The sequence below is a fragment of the Bos javanicus genome, chromosome 19, assembly GCF_032452875.1.
Source record: "Bos javanicus breed banteng chromosome 19, ARS-OSU_banteng_1.0, whole genome shotgun sequence".
NCBI classification, from domain to species: Eukaryota; Metazoa; Chordata; class Mammalia; order Artiodactyla; family Bovidae; genus Bos; species Bos javanicus.
In genome coordinates, this window is record NC_083886.1 from 54,285,938 (window position 1) to 54,306,027 (window position 20,090).

At 51.8% G+C, this 20,090-nt stretch overlaps 1 protein-coding gene across 1 annotated transcript; it reads right to left on the reverse strand.

Annotated features, from left to right (window-relative positions):
- Positions 1-1,444: 1,444 nt before the first annotated feature.
- Positions 1,445-7,301, reverse strand: ENPP7 (ectonucleotide pyrophosphatase/phosphodiesterase 7). The gene is made up of 4 exons (XM_061392670.1): positions 6,937-7,301; positions 4,222-4,367; positions 2,478-3,104; positions 1,445-1,832 (listed from the first exon to the last, which is right to left on the reverse strand). The coding sequence occupies exons 1-4, from the start codon at positions 7,187-7,189 to the stop codon at positions 1,548-1,550; spliced, it is 1,311 nt and encodes a 436-aa protein (XP_061248654.1). The 5' UTR covers positions 7,190-7,301; the 3' UTR covers positions 1,445-1,547.
- Between the last annotated feature and the right edge of the window lie 12,789 nt (positions 7,302-20,090).

Genomic DNA, 20,090 nt, shown 5'->3' on the forward strand with positions numbered 1-20,090 from the left:
TCATCGCCCACTGGAGCTGGAGTTCGGGGTCTGGGTGTTTGAGGCTTCAGTCCTATTGCAACCACCAGCAGGCCCGCTGCACCCTCCCAAGTGGGCACTCGGGTACCCCCCTCCCCATCACCGTGCACTCAGTGACCCCCTTCCCCCATCCATGCCCCCCTCCCTGTCCTGCTGTCATGGAGCTGGTTCTGCTGTGAGAGGAGGGGAGGAGGCAGAAAGGGTATGGGGCTGGTTCTGCTGTGAGAGGAGGGGAGGAGGCAGAAAGGGGGGTTGAAGGAGAGGGAGGGGGAGGGAAGGAACGGGGGCGTCTTGGGAGTCTGGGGGCCGTGGGCCAGTGAACCAGATGATGCCCCCAGAGATCTAAACCTGGGCAGGGGTCAGATTGCCAGCATCATCATGGCCAGGCCTGGGCTGGGGCTGTGGGGACACGGAGGCATGTAGGCCTGGTCCCATGTCTTCTGAGGAGACAGGCCCATCCATATCCAGTAGATCATCACAGCAGGAGCAGGCTCAGACCCTGTTTGCAGCTTCTGGAGGCTTCCTGGAAGAGGTGGGCCTGGAAGGACAGGTGTGTGTTGGGTTGGGAAGAAGGGATGGGGCAGGGGAAGGTGGAGGAGATGGAGCAGGTGGAGGAGATGAAGCAGACAGGCCTGGAGGGAGGGAGTAGAGGGAATTTGGGTGGGGACAGACAGTGCATGGAGGCACCCGTGTCAAGCGGAGACTGAGGAGGGCCCTTGTGGGAATTCCTGACCCTCAGCTGGACCTGGGAGGGCACAGGGCGGGTGCAGGTAGGGGCCCAGGGGTGCAGAATGACTCCAACTCCCTCACAACTCCATCTCCTGGGCCTCTGACCAGGAGGGGGTGTTATGCGACCTCAACCAGGAGAGTTGCAGCCACCAGCAGTCCCGTCACCAAGGGAGGCCAGCCGCTTGGCAGGAGGGCAGACCCTAAGGAAAGTCAGAGGATTAGTGAACGAGAGAAATGGGAGCATGTCCCTCACCCTAACTCTTTAATGGCAGGTGAAGTGTCCCCAGGCCACCCCCACAAGCTCCCTGGTTTCATCACACACTACCCACCCCTCCCCACCTTGTTCACCTGCCCCAGCTGCACTGGCCTCCTGGCTTGTGTTCTGTGTGACCCCTCACAGCCCCTGCCCAGCGAGGCCTGCCCATCCCCAGGCAAGTGCCCCCAAGAGCTGCCACCTTGCCAGCTCCTGGGTGACCTTTGCCCCTGAGATGGGTCAGGATTGGGGCAAGGATGTGTGTTGGGGAGGCTGAAAGAGGAAGACTCCAGGAAGGAGTCCTCATGTGGCCATGGAGCCTGGAGGTGGCCTGTCCAGTGGGCAAACTGCCAGCTCCTCTGGCCCTCAGCCTCCCCGTGTTAAACAAGGCTGCTCACACCCACCGGCTCTCCTGCATATGCAGCCGAGATGCACAAAGTGCACTGTGCAGTGTCAGGTGCCGTGGGGATGTCAGGGCTCCAGATGTTCCCAGGAGCCAGGGACAGGAAGGAGCAGGTGACACCAACTGGCTGGTGGGGCACCCTGGTTATGACTCTGCAGGCCCCCATCCCCTGCAGCTGCCTAGAGGCACACCTGAGGGGGTCGTGGTGGTCTCCTGGAGAATAGGCAGTAGGGTGCTGAGGAGCCCATCGTTGGCCTCTGGTACGATGCCCAGCAGTTTGCACATGAGCTCATACACGTGGACGCTCTCGAAAGGCTCCACCTCCAGGCCCTTCTTAAAGCTGGGGCCCACAGCCCGGAAAATGGTCTTCATGTCCATGACCTCATTGTCGAAGCCGTGCTCCCCGTTGTTGAACTGCACGTTCACTCTCTGCCAGGAGGGAGGGTCCAGAGTGAGTTTGTGCTGACCCTCCCAGCCCTCCCTACCCTCTCCAGGAGCACCATCTGCCGGGCCCTGGGTTGCAGAGGACTGCTGCAGGGAGTTCAAATCGGGAGGGTGGGGTGGGGTGGGAAAGATTCTGAGCCTCCCTGTCTCTGAATTCTCAGCCCCAAAGATCAGTGGCCCAAAGAAGGAGCCTCAGTGAAGACCCAGAGACATGAATGGAGACCCACGTAAAGGGGGCGGAGCTTCAGCCAAGGACACACTCTGGGTTCCTTTCCATGGCTGGGCGCCCACACGTCAGTACTCCTTGCCTAGAATCCTGCCCCTGCTCTGCATATTGCTTCCCTCTCAGCCTCCTTGAGCTCTCTCACCTCTTGTGTGTCACTCTTACAGCTAGCCTTCCCACTTTACCCTATACACGCACGTGCACACACAAACACATGTATGCATGCACACCCATGCACACAGGTACGCAGTGCATGTACACACCCCAATTCCTGTCGCATAGTGTGGGTGTGTCCCTTTGGAGGCTGACACACCTCAAGTTGGGGTCTGACTAGAAATAGGGAAGTGCTTTCTATAGAACCAGAGAGACTCAGCAGGGCAGAGATGTGCCTGCACCCTGAAACTCACCCCGTGGATGACATAACCTGGGTCGCTGTACATAAGCAGAGGGGTGATCCGCGAGTGATTGGCGTAGTGGAAGGATTTGGGGAAGAACTCCTTCTTGTAGACGTGGAGTCTGGGGTGGGCGTCCTTGAGGGCCTCGTACACCTTCTCCAGCATTCCTTCCTTGGGGAGCAGCATCCCGTTTGGTCCGTAGTCTAGGAGCTCGAACTCAATGTCCTTGAAGCTGAAGTTGGAGAACTTGTGGAACTCCACCAGGTCGCTGGCCGTCTTGTTGACAGTGGTCATGCCGTGGTCAGACAGAATGAGCAGGTTGAGGCTGCTCTCCAGGCCGCTCTTCCTGATGCTGTCCCGGAGGTAGCCCACGGTCCTGTCCACCTGCATCACTATCTCCTTCCTCTCCTGGGACTCGGGGCCATACCTGTGGCCTGTGGAGTCCGGTTCTCCGAAGTAGAGGGTGACCAGGTCCAGGCCCTCGTCCGTGAACCACGTCATCACCGTGTCGATGTTGGCCCTCCACTCCGCCTCGTCCTTGAAGTTGTGAAGGATGCCTTCCTTCCGGCTCATTGTCACAGCCTCGCCTTGGTAGGTGACATTCCCGCCGGGGTAGAAGAAGGAACCGGTCTTCAGGCCCTGCAGGGGGAAGGTGGCATCAGGGCTGAGGGCCTCCTCCTGCTTGTCCCCTGCTGAAACATCTGCCCTGACCGCCTGCCCCCAGACTGCACGCTTACCCATCCCTGCTCCTGCCTGCAGCCACAGGGGTTCGTATTTTCTAAAAGACCTTTCATAGCTCTTATCTTATGTTATTAGGGCTGATACTGATTTTATAGAGGAGAGAGCAGGTGCCCAGTGGACTCAGCACTAATCAGATAGTGGATATAAAAGTGTCCCCAGATATGCTGTGTCCTCATTGTCACTGTGGCCGTAGGTCACATCGCTGCTCTGTGAACGCTCCCTTCCGACCTGCAGCCCAGCCTCTACTGCCATGCATCCATCGGCCTCTCCATTGCCTGCCCTTCTAGCCTTCAACCCGGCCATCCGTCTGTCTTTCCATAAACCAATTGCTGTTTTGTTTACAGATCCATCTGTCCTTGCCACCATATGTCCACTGCCTCAGGTCATCATGTCCACCTTGAGATGTCAGTTCTAGGCTACGCTTTCTGCAAGCAAGCCTGGTGTCTGGTAGCTCCTTCTGAAGTGAGGGGACTCAGATGTGAGTTGGACCCCTGCCTGTGAAGTTTATTCTGGGCTCACCTCAAAATCACCCATTTGAATTTGTTGTCAGGAAGCCCAGAGCATTGCAAGAGGCTGGGGTTCTGGGCTTTTCACTGGGATGACCCACCTCTCACTCTTATCTTTCACCCTTTAGCGTTCGACTGCCAGGCCCTGAGAGGGGAACCAGGATGAAGCCATTTCATTGTTCCCTGCCTGTTAGTGGAGTGACATTATTTTCCATGTGGCCCCCTTTTCACCAGTGCCGAAGCCCAGTTTTCCCTCCAGTCAGGAGGATGCAACAATCCCTCTGGGTCCCAGGGAGGACAGGGCAGCCTGTGCAGCCACTGGCGGGTCCTCATGGGCACCTGGCTCCCATCTCCCATGGGGCCCACTCAGCACCTCTCCCAGGCTGGGAGCATTGAACTCCCGGGTCCTGCCGTGGATGCCCCGTGGTCATGGCATGGACACGGCCTGCTCGGCCAGGTCCCCCTCCCGCCCCCTCCGTCTGTCCAAGTGGGCGTGGGTACAGCATTACCTGCCTCTGGGCGGTGATCCAGATGGGCAAGCTGCCGTTGTCCCACCATTTCTGGATGCCCAGTGTGGTGTGGTAGGGCCACTTCACCTTGCTGCTTGTGTTGTAGAACATGTTGTGAACCACCCCGTGGTTCTCGACGTATTTGCCTGTGGGATGGCAGAGGGGGGTGGTGGGAGGGAGGGCACAGCCAGGGCAGGGGGCGGGGAGGCACACGTGGCCCTGGGAGCCGGGCTGGGCCACCACAGCCACGTACCCCGGCCCAGAGATTCTGCTTCCACTTAGAGTAGCTAATCCTGCCGCTGAACTCTTACAAAGGTGTTAATACCCACGTTCTGGGATATCGTTTGCAGCCTCGTTGGTTTTAGCAAAAGATTGGGAGCAACCTGGCTGGCTATCTGGAGAGAACTAATTAAATCAATTATGGCCCACCCATGAAATAGAATCTCAGGCAGGAAGATAAATAAACCGAGAGAAGGTGTCTTTTTTAACTATTTTTTTCAGGATTTCCCTGGTGGTCCAAGAGTTAAGATTCCGCCTTGCAATTCAGGGGACGTGGGTTTGATCCCTGGTCAGGGAACTAAGATCCCACATGCCGCAGAGCAGCTAAGCCCATGCACCGCGGCTACTGAGCCCTCGAGCCACAGCTAGAGAGTCTGTATTCTGCGACGAATGATCCCACGTGACGCAACAAAGACCCAGTGTACAACTAAGACCTGACACAGCCAAATAAATAAAATTTTAATTTTAATTTTAAAATAAATAAAATTAAAAAAACTACAAACCACCCCCCCCCCCAAAGCACTATGCTCTGTTGGAAACCTTGTGCACTGTTGGTAGGAACGTGAAATGGTGCAGCTGCTATGAAAAGCAGTATGGTGGTTCCTCAAAAATTAAAAAAAATTTTTTTCATGGCAATGCCTCCACATGAGTTCAGAAAGTAGAAAAAGAGGGGTGTTGAAGAGTCCACCTCCTTCCTTCATATTCCCCATTGTCCTGTGGTCAGTAAGGAGGTGACATGCAAAAGAGAGCACCATGGGCCTCTGCTTGCGTGTGGTCATGAAAATGCTGGTGTGAGAATAAGCTGTCTGTATGAGTGACATGCCTTAAAGTCATGCTTCCCTGGCAGCTCAGATGGTAAAAAAGATCTGCCTGCAATTCAGGAAACCCTGGTTCATTCCCTGGGTTGGGAAGATACCCTGGAGAAGGGAATGACAACCCCCTCCAGTATTCTTGCCTAGAGAATTCCATGGACAGACCATGCGGTCTCAAAGAGTCAGACACGACTGAGCGACTAACACTTTCACTTTCAAAGTCATGCCCACCCAGAGCCTCTGAATGTGACCTTGTTTGGAAATAGTCTTTGCAGATGTCATTAGTTTTGTTAAGATGGCGGCATCCTGGGGACTTCCCTGGTGGCACGGTGGTAAAGAATCTGCCTGCCAATGCAGGGGAAAGGGAAAGTGAAAGTCGCTCAGTCATGTCTGACTCTTTGTGATCCCATGGACTATACAGTCCATGGAATTCTCCAGGCCGTAATACCGGAGTGGGTAGCCTTTCCCTTCTCCAGGGGATCTTCCCAACCCAGGGATCAAACCCAGATCTCCCGCATGGCAGGCGGATTCTTTTCCAGCTGAGCCACAGGGAAGCCCAAGAATATTGGAGTGGGTAGCCTATCTCTTCTCCAGGGGATCTTCCCGACCGAGGAATCGAACCAGGGTCTCCTGCATTGCAGGCGGATTCTTCACTGACTGAGCTACTAGCAAAGCCCTCCAATGCAGGGGACATGGTTCAATCCCTGGTCTGGGAAGATCCCACATGCTGTGGAGTAACTAAGCCTGTGTGCCACCAGCACTCCGGAGCCTGCGAGCCACAGTTACTGAGCCTGCATGCTGCAACTACTGAAGCCTGGGCGCCCGGAGCCTGTGCTCTGCAGCAAGAAAAGCCCCCACAATGAGAAGCTCACGGCACTGAGTGAGGAGTAGCCCCTGCTCACTGCAACTAGAGAAAGCCCACGTGTACCAATGAAGACCCAGTGCAGTCAAAAATAAACAAATAAAATTATGTATAAAAAAAAGATGAGGGCATTCCACATCAGGTGGGCCCTAAATCCAGTGACCGGTGTCCTTAACAAGAAGAGGAAAGATACACAGAGGGGAGATGGCCATGTGACAGGGGGCAGGGATTGGAGAGCTGCGGCCACAAGTCCAGGATTGCCTGGGTCCCCAGAAACTGGGACAGGTGGGAAGAATCCTCCCTTCCAGCCTCTGGAGGGAGTGTGGCTCTGTGACACCCGGATTTTAGGCTTCCGGCCTAAATAGAGCAATGGTGGGTTCGAGGGTGGCTGGGAGCGAGCAGTGGAAAGAGCAGGAGCCTCAGGCTCAACTCTCCTGCCTTTCTGAATCCTGGCCACACTCACCTCCACCAGAAGCCCTCCTGGGTTGCCACCCTGGGTGTGGTCCCCACTTACGATGGGACCTCCAGGTGTTTTTTATCTGCCTCTATCACTTGCCCCCGACAGGAAGGGTTCCTAACATTCCCTTTGGCCGGGTCATGTCTGCCCAGTGAGGGTGTCCCCTCCTTGGCCTCACCTTTGCCCTTGCACTGTGTGCCCACCGGGTCGAGGCTCCATGCCCGCACTGCGGTTCACTTTGTGGGTTCCCTGGTTTCTCAGCTGCCCCCCCAGGACCCCAAGCCCCATCTGAGGCCAACACTCACCAGTGACCAGAGTGAAGTGGCAGGGGCTGGTCAAGGTGATGAAGGCAGGGGTCATGTAGCGAGCTTTCACCCCGTCCAGTGCCATGGCATCCAGGTTGGGGGTGTCCACGTCCTGGTCATAGTTCCAGCGGAAACCATCGAAGGATACCAGGAGCAGCTTGTTCCGGGAGGCCTGCTGGCGGACAGGAGCCCCTGATGCTGGAGCCAGGAGGGTGGCCAGGGCCACGGCAAGGAAGACAGCTGGGGCTCCCATGATGGGTTCGCCAGAGATGCAAGTGCCGAGGGAAGTTTTCTGCTGATGAGCAGAGCAAAGTCCCAGGGTCACTGAACAGCTCTTATCCTGTGCGTCTTTGAACTGAGACTGTGCGGGAGCCTCAGAGGTGGCCCCTGGCTGCTGTGTCCGCACCACCCTGGGCCTGGCCCTTGGGCGCATCTGCGTTTATTGACAGCGGATCTCGATGCCCCTCCCGCTTCGTGCACAAGTGTCTTTCCAGGGAGGATGCGGACCATTCTGGAAGGCGTGGTGAACAGAATCGACTCACTCAATCGGAAAAGCCTGTGTCCCCAACCCCAGCTCTCATAGTGACTCTGGGTCCCTGTGCCTGGCTCACTGTGTCCCAGAGCACCCGGATGGGGCCCTTTCCTCCAGACTATAATTTGGGGAGGCCTTTGGACCAGGGCTGTGGGTTCAGGGTTCAGGAGACTGGCCTTGTCTATGGGGAATCCCCAGCCTGGGGGAGCACCTCTTCCCCTTCCTGCCCATGCTAAGGGGGGTCCTGCGGTGGGGCAGGCAGAGCTCCAACCTGGATTAGTGCCTGCTGTGCCCTCCTTCTCAGGCCTCAAGGAGCCCCAGAGGGCACAGGCATGGGCAGCCTCACTGTTGGATTTCATCAGCAAGATGGTGAGAAGTGTGGCCTCCCTTGCTACACTGTGCTCATGGAGAGGGTGGTGTTGGGCGGGACCTCTGATTTCACTGTGCAGTTTTCTGTCTCACTCACTTTCTCTCCACTGTCTCTTTGTCTCTGTCTCTCTTTCTCACTCCCTATGAAACATGTGCCACCAGCCAGGTCCCAGTCTAAGTCCTGGGGACACGACAGTGAAGGAGGCAGACGGTGTTCCTGGCTTCTTTCAGTTTGGCTGGGGACACACAAAATGAATCAACAAGTAAAGCAGTAGAATAGTGGGAGTCAGCAAAAAGCAAGCAAGCAGGGAAATAAGATAGTGCGTCTGTCTGTTCCAGAAAAACATCTATTTCTGCTTATTGACTATGCCAAAGCCTTTGACTGTGTGGATCACAATAAACTGTGGAAAATTCTGAAAGAGATGGGAATACCAGACTACCTGATCTGCCTCTTGAGAAATTTGTATGCAGGTCGGGAAGCAACAGTTAAAAGTGGACATGGAACAACAGACTGGTTCCAAATAGGAAAGGGAGTACGTCAAGGCTGTATATTGTCACCCTGTTTATTTAACTTATATGCAGAGTACATCATGAGAAACACTGGGCTGGAAGAAACACAAGCTGGAATCAAGATTGCCAGGAGAAATATCAATAACCTCAGATATGCAGATGACACCACCCTTATGGCAGAAAGCGAAGAGGAACTCAAAAGCCTCTTGATAAAGGTGAAAGTGGAGAGTGAAAAAGTTGGCTTAAAGCTCAACATTCAGAAAACGAAGATCATGGGCATCCGGTCCCATCACTTCATGGGAAATAGATGGGGAAACAGTGGAAACAGTGTCAGACTTTATTTTTCTGGGTTCCAAAATCACTGCAGATGGTGACTGCAGCCATGAAATTAAAAGACGCATACTCCTTGGAAGGAAAGTTATGACCAACCTAGATAGCATATTCAAAAGCAGAGACATTACTTTGCCAACAAAGGTTCGTCTAGTCAAGGCTATGGTTTTTCCTGTGGTCATGTATGGATGTGAGAGTTGGACTGTGAAGAAAGCTGAGCGCCGAAGAATTGATGCTTTTGAACTGTGGTGTTGGAGAAGACTCTTGAGAGTCCCTTGGACTGCAAGGAGATCCAACCCGTCCATTCTGAAGGAGATCAGCCCTGGGATTTCTTTGGAAGGAATGATGCTAAAGCTGAAACTCCAGTACTTTGGCCACCTCATGCGAAGAGTTGACTCATTGGAAAAGACTCTGATGCTGGGAGGGATTGGGGGCAAGAGGAGAAGGGGACAACAGAGGATGAGATGGCTGGATGGCATCACTGACTCGATGCACATGAGTCTGAGTGAACTCTGGGAGTTGGTGATGGACAGGGAGGCCTGGCATGCTGCGATTCATGGGGTCGCAAAGAGTCGGACACGACTGAGCGACTGATCTGATCTGATCTGATCTGCCTGGTGGGTGGTCAGCCAGGGCCTGGTGAGAGGATGACTGTGAGGGAGTGATCTTGGGGGTCATCAGTCGGGGGAGTGGATCGGGGGCAGGCGGGAGGGCGGCAGGGTGGGTCCTGGGGCCTATGGCTGCCGTATGGAGTCTGGCATTCTTGTGCAGTGCAGGGGGGAAATGCCATGGGGTGGTTTTAAGCTTGTGAGTGACATAAACTCATCTAGCATTAAAAACAAGAAACTTCACTCAAGCGTTCCATTTGCAGGACTGTCAGCTTGACAAAGGAAAGCGGGTGGGGCGCTCCACAGGGAGGGGACTGCTGGTGTCCAAACCAGGATGGGGGCTGTGGGAGTGACAGGTGTGGGTAGTTTGGAGGTTCTCCTGGAAGGATTTGCATGTTGGGGAGAAGGAAAGGGAGCAATCAAGGGAGATGTCCAGGTTTCCTGCCTGGAAAGCTGGGGTGATGGTGTCTTACAGCTATCCCATAGGGTGGTCAGAGGTCAAAGGGCAGGTCGAGGGCAGAGCATTCTATCTTGGCCACGTCTACCTGAGGGGATGTGTTAAATAGTTGGTATGTCCCGAGTTAAATTGTCTTCAGCTGCTGAACTGCTGAGGGCGGTTCCACCCAGGACTCTGCTTGGCTGGCAAGAGGGACTATTGTCAGGCCATCCCAGGGTCTCAGAGCCCCCCACAGCCTCCTCTGCGGTGAAGCAGTGGAGCCCCGGGGTACAGATTCTTGGGCCCTTTCCCCCATCTGAGGGGCCACACCCTGGAGGGATCCACACACAATGCCGCCCCTCGTGAGCCTCTCAGAGGCTGGAGTCCGAGAGATGGAGATGGTCCCCTGCATGGACTTCTACAACCAGGATATGCAGGGATTGCCCTGTGCCGGCTTGGTGCAGGGCTGGGGCACAGAGGGCAGGCTTTCCTTCACTGAGCTTATGGCCCGGAGCTCCACCCGTGGACCTGTGTGAGGAGCTGCCAAAGGTACCACGGAGGAAGTGTGGGTGTCTTAGGAGAGGGCAGTGGGGACCACATTCATTCTAGTGCTGGAGTGGGGACCTGAAAGGCCCTCTGAGGATTCAACATTTCACGCAGTGCTGTGCTGAGTTGCTCAGTTGTGTCCCACTCTTTGGGACCCCATGGACTATAGCCCACCAGGCTTCTCTGTACATGGGGATTCTCCAGGTAAGAATACTGGAGTGGGTTGCCATGCCCTCCTCCAGGGGATCTTCCTGACCCGGGGACTGAACCTCCTCCCGCATTGGAGGAGGATTCCTTACCGTCTGAGCTACCAGGGAAGCCCATGACTACTAGAGTGGGTAGCCTATCCCTTCTCCAGGGGATCTTTCCAACCCAGCAATCAAACCAGGGTCTTCTGCATTGCAGGTGGATTCTTTACCAGCTGAGCTACCAGGGAAGCCTGCACAGATCTGTAGGATGGGTTTAGCTGGGAGATTGGAGAAGGAAATGGCAACCCACTCCAGTATTCTTGCCTACAGAATTCCGTGGACAGAGGAGCCTGGTGGGCTGCTGTCCATGGCCTCCCACAGAGTCGGACACGACTGAAGCTACTTAGCTGCAGCAGCAGCTGGGAGGTATGTGGGCAGGAAAACCTTCCAGGCAATGACGGTAATGAGGTGGAAGAGGGCACCAACCAGGCTTGAGGCTGGAAGACAGGCCTGGGGGACTCTGGATTTGATGTTAGTTATTCTAATGTTTGTTCTCCTAATATCTTCTAATGTGTATTATTCTTCCTTTCGTCTATAATAAAATGTCTACCAAGGAATAAGACTACATTTCCCAGCATGCCCTGCAGTGCAGTTTGGCCACAGTGAGCATGTCCTGGCCAATGGGTTGAAAGAAAAAATGTCTTGAGACAGCCCTCAGTCTGTCGGCGCCGGCTTTGCCCCTCTGGATTCTTCCTCCCTCTGGTACCTCAAGCTCAGAGGCTGCCCGGAGAACTGATGATAAGGGGCACTCTGAGAGAGGTTACACAGAAGGAGCCTGGTCCCCCAAGGCATCCTGGGCAGCGTGGCCGGCCCGCCTTGAATGGCTCAGCCCCTGGGGAACCCTCGCCAGGGAGAGTTACACACACTCTCTGCTTCCATTTCCGTTATTTGGGTTTTCTGTCACTCTCAGCAGGACCTAATCCGAGGCGATAATAGGATAATGGCCCTGGGAGGCACTGCTGGGCTTTAAGCAGGTGGAGTGACATGATACGCTGGCTGCTGCGTGAGGAGTGGGAGGTGGGAGGTGAGTAAGGGGCTGATGCAGTGATCCAGGGGTGAGGCCGGGGCCAGGGGCAGAGGGGCACAGACCTGGGGTACGAGGGTGGTGGGTGGGTGTGGGCTGTGGGGAGGGAGGGGTCGCTGTTCTCACTCTGCGCTTCCTCCTGCTGGTCCCCATCAGGGATGTGGAAATTCCCTGTCCTGCCCACCCTCTCCTGCCCACCCTCCTGCCGGCGTGGCTTTCTGGCCTGAAGGTGGCATGAAAGATCTGCTTCCTGCTCTCAGCCAGGCTTGGGGTAGTTCCTCTCCTTTTTTTGACTCTTTACCTCACTCATGTTTTGTCCCAGGGAGCTCCTTAGCTCACCCCCTGTTAGTTTCCTTTTTATTCCTTGGTCTCCTAGAGCTTGTCAGCAGAAAGAGAGTATGTTGACTATAGCTAACAGTTACACGGTGTCTCTGCAGACCAAGCCCTGGGCTTCATCCATGATCTTGTTCAAGCTTTGCAGCAGTTTTGGAGGCAGGAGTTAGTAATAGCCTCACTTTATGCGTGAGGATACTGAAACAGAGGTTTAAGGTCACTGAGCAAGTGGAGGAGCTGGGACTTGAGCCCAGGTGGTGTTTTGCCTGCAGAATCCCCCTTGGAAAACTACCAGATCCCAGTGACTTACCAGCCGCTTGGGGTCTTCTCGTCAGGCTTTGGGGCCATTGATTTTTTTCTTTAAAGAATAGTGCAGCTGTGAGTATCTTGGTGTCACTGACTTTTTCCTTTTCTTTCCCATTCACATTGTTTCCTTGGGGGAGAGTCTTTAGCGAGGGGTTATCAGACAAAGGATGTAAAGGCTGCTTGGTTCTTATAATCAAATTGCCATCAGGATACTGGTGGATAGATGCTAGTACCGCCTCTGGCCAACTGTTTTCACTGGATTTTATTTTTTGTTCCTTTTGGGTGACTTAGCAGGTGTGCAATGATGTCTTAACGTATTAAGCCAGGAAGGCTGGGAGAGCTTCATGTCACGATTTCTCATCTTGAGCTCTCCATGTACAGATGCTTCATCATCTCTGACCGTTGATCCAGTGGTCAAAGTGATCACTGAGTCTTAGGGCTTTAGTCTCTGTTTAATTTGCAGTGTATATTTTGGGGAAGATATACTTCTGGATTCTATTTTCCACAGCCTTCCATCATTTATATTAATATTTGTCACTTGTAACTTTCCCTACCCTCTTGCATGCTGGTCATTCTTCAGGTAGACTCAGAGCTCCCTGCAGGCAGGGGTTGCCATATTGTTCTTTGCTGGTGTGATGCCAGCCCAGAGTATGTACTCAATGTATATTTGTTGAATACGAATAAATACATTCAAAGGGAAAAATTATGCAAGTATCTACCATACTTTCTGGTTAGGCAAAACCTTTTAAAGAATAAGCTTATTTTATGATAATTTAGACTTATGGAAGAATTGCAAAGATAGTAGAGAGTTCCCATATACACCATGCCCAGTTTCCCCTATTATTAACATCTTACATTATGTGGTATTTTTCGCAGTTAATGAGCCAATATAGATTAAGTCATTTTTAACTCAAGTTCATATTCTGTTCAGATTTCATCAGCGTCTGACCCAGTGTCCTTTCCCTGCTCCAGCATCCCACTTTGCACTGAGTTATCACACCTCCTTACATTTCTCGTGGGTGTTTCAGTTTCTCATATTTTCCTTGTTTTTTATGACATTGACAGATTTTAAGGAGTGCTGGTCAAGCCTTTTGTAGACTGTCCCTCAGCTGGGGTGATATGATGTTTTCCTCTTGATTAGACTGGGGTTGTGGGTTCTTGGGAAGAAAAGCACAGAGATAAAGCATCTTGTCATTATATCATGTCAAGGGTACATACTGTCCACATGACTCATCGCTGTGGATGTTGACCTTGACCATCTGGCCAACAGAGGGTCGGTCAGGTTTCTCCACCATGAGTTACTGTCTCCTGCCCTCCTGTTTCATATTCAGCTTTCTGGAAGGAAAGTCATTATGTGCCACCCACACTTAAGGAGGGAGGGGTCATGCTTCACCTCCTTGGGAGAATCTGCATACATTTGTCTGTTCTTCCTCTTTGTTTAGTCAATCATTTCTACCTGCCTGGACCCATGGATATTTATTTTATACTTTGAATTATAATTCAACGCTACTGGATTTATTGCATTGCTCAAATTACTCCAGCATTGGCCACAGGGAGCTCTTTCAGTTGCCTCTTGCATCCCTCTGACCTACCCCATCATTTGTTTCCATGAGCACTCCCTTGCTTCTGGAGCACAAGGTGTGCTGGGTCGTCTTGGACATGTCCTACCTCAGTCCTAGAATCTCAAGCCCTGGTTCCTTGAGAGGCTGGACTATGATATTAGATCCGGGTGGTGGGTGTGTACCTTGCTACTGGGGTGTTGATAAAGCATTTAAAAAATCACCATCTCAGCTGTTCTTGAAGCCAAGGGCTCCCCAGCTGAGTCCGGTGCCTGTGCAGCTTTGAGAGACAGGGCTGATGTCTCCTCTGGGCGCAGCATTTATGGGCAAACCAGGATCCATGGTGGAGAGAGGTCCTGAAGGGCCCCTATTTGAGGACACAGAAGGAAGCATGAGGGGGGTTATTGAATGCTTTTCTTGTTTAGGGCATCATTGGTGCCCCACAGGACCTCACCCAGAGGCCTCGTTGGCCTGGGGACCAGGTCGATTTGACACATTCAGATGGCCATGTGCAACACACAGGTACCCTGGCCAGCTGAGCGGCACATGGGGCTCAGGTTGGGACAAAGCAGCCTGCCCAGCTGTGTTTGGTTTCTGCTGGGGAGAGCGACATACCAGGCATTGTCCCCATAATCTCATTTATGACTGGTATGCGTGAATTACGTTGCAGTTCTTTCTGTCTCCCCCCGTTAGGCTGTGAGCGACTTTTTATCCCCGCCTCCTGGCACACAGCAGGCATTGTATCATTCCTGATGCCTGTTTGAAAGAGTCCATGGGTGACGTTAGCAGGTCAGGACCGCTGCTGTGGCCTTCTGCCCCCGACCAATCTCCCTGCTTTTCTTTTGTCTCCTGAAAACGGGAATCTCTGTCTCTCTGGCCACTGTGCCCCCCGGGCTGTGCTGCCTGCCAGGGAGCCCCAGATGCCCTGGTGGGAAGTGGGTGTGGAAGCAGGGCCCCTCCAGCCAGGGGCTGTCCTCTTTGTTGGAGAAGCCTTGAGGTCAGGGGTCCACCTGCCAGATTTCTACAGTGATGAGTGCAAAGTTGGGTCTGGCTGGGTCTCTCTCAGCTGCCAGTTCATGCCCTTTCCTGGGGGGTGTGGTGTTGCTGGCATACTGTTTACTTCTGGGGATGCCAAATGAAGAGCAGCATGGTTATACAGTTTAGCTGGAGCAGAGGGTTGCCATTAGGAGGGCCCCGGACAAAGAAGAATTTGACTTGGGGACACAGTGATGACTCTTCCCAAACAGAGCCCAGGATGCAGGGCCTTGGGTCTTGGGAGGGGGTCCACATGAACTCCTGGCTTGGGGGCTGGAATGGGTGCCTCATCCTTGTGTCCCTGGGTGGGGTGGGACACTGAGCCATTGAGCCTGGGACAAGTGCCTGGGAGGCAGTGGGAAGCCACCAGGAGCCACACACAAAACTGAGCTCCTCTGGTGTGCCCCCAGGAGGGGTCACATCTTTACGACCTTGGTGGTGTTCCTTAAGGGGGAGACCCTGGTCCAAGGATGCCATTCCTTCTCAAAGGGCTGCTTCGGTCCAGCAGTGCTGGGGGGAGGAGGAGCAGAGAGAACTGGCTTCCTCTTGTCTCTGTCTCCACCACTGGCCCCCTCCAGTGTCATGGGAGGCGGTCACCCCTGCCCGCTGAGGCCGGGACCTGCTTGCTGATGACTGTTCTGATTACTGGGGCCTGACTCGACCTTCCCGGCTGGGATTTTATTAGCGTAACAATGATCCGCTTTATCAATTGCTGTTGCCTTTTATGACTTCTCAGGGCCTTTATCTCAGCGGCTACCTCGCCTCCTGGCTAAATGAGGATTAATATTTTAAAAGGATTATGTGCTGTGGGTTAGCAGTACTCTCGGGGGAAGCTGGGCGCTCCCCCTACTACCGCCTCTCTCCTCCTCGCAGGCCTCCTTCCTGGTGTGCAGGGGAGGTCTCCCCAGAGATGGGGTCTCTTGTTTCAGAGTCTGGGATGGGATGGAGGGGTGGGTGGGAGGGTTGGGGACCTGAACTCTGGGTGGGGGACAGTTTGTCTGAAGAGTAGGTTAGTCCTAGGGTAGGGACAGTCCTGGAGGGCAGGTCCCTGTAGAGACCGTGGTCTGTTTCCTGGGATCAGCGGACGTGACCACCTGGTCAAGGGGAGAAAGGAGGAAAATGGAGGCAGAGCTGTGGAGGAGGGAGACAGAGACAGCGTCAGAGACAGAGGGAGAAAAAGACTGAAGGGAGAGAGGGAAGGAAAGTGAGTCTGAAGCCAGGCCCTCAAACTGTTGAATTGAGGGACACCACCTTCTCTGCCCCTTTCTTACTTTCCTCTCCTCCCCAGTCTTCCAGATGTATGGAGGGTACAGTAAAAATAAAAGAGAGATTAGTTTTACGTTTAGCCTTTTTAGGTTCACAGGAAAATTGAGTGGAAGGTGCAGAGATTTTCCTTATATCCTCTCTTCCCACTCATGAATGGCCTCCCCCATTATCAAACCCTGCCCCGCCCCCCCCCCCACCGCAGGCTGGCACGTTTCTCACAATCAATGAACCTGCATAGACACATTATCATCACCTAAAGTCCATAGTCCATTGCTACTCTTGGTGTTGTACGTTCTATGAACTCGGACAAATTTACAACATGGATCCACCATTACGGTATTGTACAGACAATTCACGGCCCTCAGAATTCTCCGGGAGGGGGAAGCTTTCATTCCAGTTCCTATAGGCTAACTCCTGCCAAGAGAGCTTAGGCACCTCCTGTCCCTTGGGCTGGCTGCATCGAAACAAAACAGAATGAAACAAACCAGGGAACAGCGAGGATTGGTGAGGATGCGGGGAAGCGGGAACGCTGTGCACTGTTCTCGGGAATGTGGAATGGTTTGGCTGCTGTGGAAGACAGTATGGGGGTTCCTTAAAAAGTTAAAGTAGAATTCCCTTATGACCCAGCAATCCCTCTTCTGGGGATGTATCCAAAAAAGAATTGAAATTAGGATCTCCAGGAGATACTGGCACACCCATACTCACAGCAGCTTAATTCAAATAGTCAAAAGGTGGAAACAACCCAAGTGGCCATCAATGGGGGAATGGATAAACAAAACAGGGTCCCCTATTCAGAAATAAACTTAAAATGGATTAAAGACCTAAATGTAAGACCAGATACTATAAAACTCCTAGAGGAAAACATAGGCCTGACATTGTTTAACATAAATCACAGCAGTATTTTTTTGGATACAGTTCCTAAAGTAAAGGAAATAAAAGCAAAAATAAACAAATGGGACCTAACTAAACTTAAAAGGTTTTGCACAGCAAAGGAAACCATTGACAAAATGAAAAGACAGTCTACTGAAGAGGAGAAAATATTTGCAGAAATATATGACCAATAAGAGATTAATATCTAACAAACATAAACAGCTCATATAACTCAACATCAAAAACCCAAACAGCCCAATTAAAAAATGGGCCAAAGAACTGAATAGACATTTTTCCAAAGAGGAAATGCAGATGACCAACAGGCACATGAAAAGATGCTCAGCATCGCTAAACATCAGGGAGTGCAAATCAAAACCACAATGTGATATCACTTTACACCAGTCACAATGGCTGTCATCAGAAAGAACACACATAGCAAATTCTGATGAGGATACAGAGAAATGGGGCCCTTCATACCCTGTTGGTGGAGATGTCAATTGGTGCAGCCACAGTGGAAAAATTATGGACATTTCTCAAGAACTAAAAATAATACCATAGGACCCAGCAATTCTACTCCTGGGTATATGTTAAAAAGAAACCAAAACACTAATTTGAAAAAGATACATGCACCCCAATGTTCATAGCAGTATTATTTACAACTGCCAAGATATGGAAGCAACCTAAGTGTCCATAATGAATGGATAAAGAAGACATAATATATATCTATACATATGTGTAGAGATACACAATGGAATAGTACTCAACCATAAAAAAGAATGAAAATTTTCCATTTGCAACAACACAGGTGGCCTTGGAGAGCATTATGCTAAGTGGAATAAGAAAGCATACTGCATGACACCACTCACATGTGCGTGATGCTAAGTTGCTTCAGTCGTGTCCAGCTCTTTGCGACTCCATGGATTGTAACCCGCCAGGCTCCTCTGTCCATGGTATTCTCTAGGCAAGAATGCTGGAGTGGGTTGCCATTCCCTTCTCCAGGGGATCTTCCCTACCCAAGGATCGAATCTGAGTCTCTTATGGCTCCTGCATTGGCAGGCAGGTTCTTTACCATTTGTGCCCCCTGGGGAGCTCACTCATATGTGGAATTCAAAAATACAACAAGTAAGTGAATATAACACAAAAGAAGCAGACCCATAGGCATAGAGAACAAACTAATGGTTACCAGAGGTGGGGGAGGGGTATACAGAGGTGGAGGGGTGGGAAGGACAAGCTACTGGGGGTAACACAGGCTCAGTGATGGATAACATGGGATATATATAACCAATGTTCTCCAGTAAGTGTACATGGGAAATTATCTTTAAAAATTGTAAAAATTAAAAAAAACAAAAATAATAAAAACAAAACATGGTCCATCCACATAGTGGACTCTTATTCATCCCAAAAGAGGAAGGAAATTCTGACATCTGCTGCAGCATGGATGAATCTCGAAGGTACTATGTTAAGCAAAATAAGCCAGCCACAATAGGACAGATACTGCATTATTCCACTAATATGAATTCTTAAAGGAGTGAAATTTATAGAGACTGAAAGTAGAAGAGAGGTTACCAAGGGCTGGAGCGGGGGAATGGGGAGTTATCGTTTCACGGTGACAAAGTTTTAGTTTTGCAAAATGAAAACAGTTCTGGAGATGGGTTGCAGCAAACATGAATGTAAATTTTATGTTTTGTGTGTTTTACTCCAAGTGAAAATTAAAAAAAATCAAATTAAAAAGTTGAGTTTTTAAGTTAAAAACTTAAAAAAGATTTAATTAATAAAATAAAAATCAAAGGAATCCTAAGACCCTTCAGGGATGGCAAGAATGTTAGGGGTGATTTAACACTAGGTTTAGAGAATTCTGCTTCCCTGGTGGCTCAGATGGTAAAGAATCTGCCTGCAATGCCAGAGACCCAGGTTCGATCCCTAGGTCAGAAAGACCCCCTGGAGAAGGAAATGACAACCCACTCCAGTATTCTTGCCTGAAGGACAAGAATGGACAGAAGAGCCTGGTGGGCTACAGTCTTTGGGGTCAGAAAAGTTGGACACGACTGAGTGACTAACTCTTTCACTTTCGAGAATTCTAGATTCTGTCTTAGAGGTGGGGTGATATTCTCTAAATTGTAGGAAGCCACAGGGAGGCCTGCTCTGTGCTGGGGACTTGGATACAAAAATGAAAAAGATGACGTCCCTGCCCTTGCTGGAGGGCAGACACATCGATTGAAATCACAATAAAAGCTTTGTCCCCTCAAATTTAAAAATAATTAACACTATTTTAAAAGTTCAAAACTAACTTAGAAGATAATTTTGGAAAGAATTCAAATGTATTTCAGAAAATTTGGAAAATACAGAGAAGCATAGAGAGGGAGTTAGGAGTAATTTTTTTTTTTTAATATATTTTTGGCTGCAAGGCATATGGGGTCTTAGTTCCCTGACCAGGGATCAAACCTGAGTCCCCTGCATTGGGAGCGTGGAGCCTTAGCCACTGGACCACGAAGGAAGTCCCAGGGTTGCTTGTTAAGCCTCCAGAGTCCAGCACCATCCCCCCTTCCCCCATACACCTCTGCCTGTCTCTGACCCTCACCAGGCTCAAGTCTTCCCCTCCTTGGGCCCCTCCCTTTGTCGACTCTCTCCCTGGGCTCCCGCTGTGGTAGTTCAGCCCATCTCCTTGCTCTCACCTTCTTCCTGCCCTCTGTTAGCTATTCCACACCACGCTCCTCCCTGCTCACGCATCACTCCAATATTTATTCCATGACAGCAGCTGCCCATTAACCAGGAATTAACTTCCAGGTCCTGGCTGATGGAGGTGCTCAGACAGTGAGGGGGGCTCACCTTAGAGAGGGGTCTTGGGCTGGCAGGCCAGGTGCTCAGACTCACCTCTGGGACCCTCCATTCGGGGGGCTGAGGAGGCAAATGGGAGCCCATGGGTGAGAGTGTGTGCCTGAGTCCTCCCTGCGCCCTGGGTGATGTCCTGGTACCCTTCACTTGTTGAGCAAGCTTGCTTTCTGAGGTTCTGTTTGGCATAAAGGAAGCTTCTGTGTTCGTGATTCCTCTGAGAACCTCAGCAGGGCCCTGGACACTGGCCAGGCTTGGGAGCTCACTTGCTGGGCTGTTGGGAGTGACTAGCATCTCTTAGAACAGTCTGGGCCCTCCTGATCCCTCCTGCATCTGTGAGGAGAGGGGTGGCT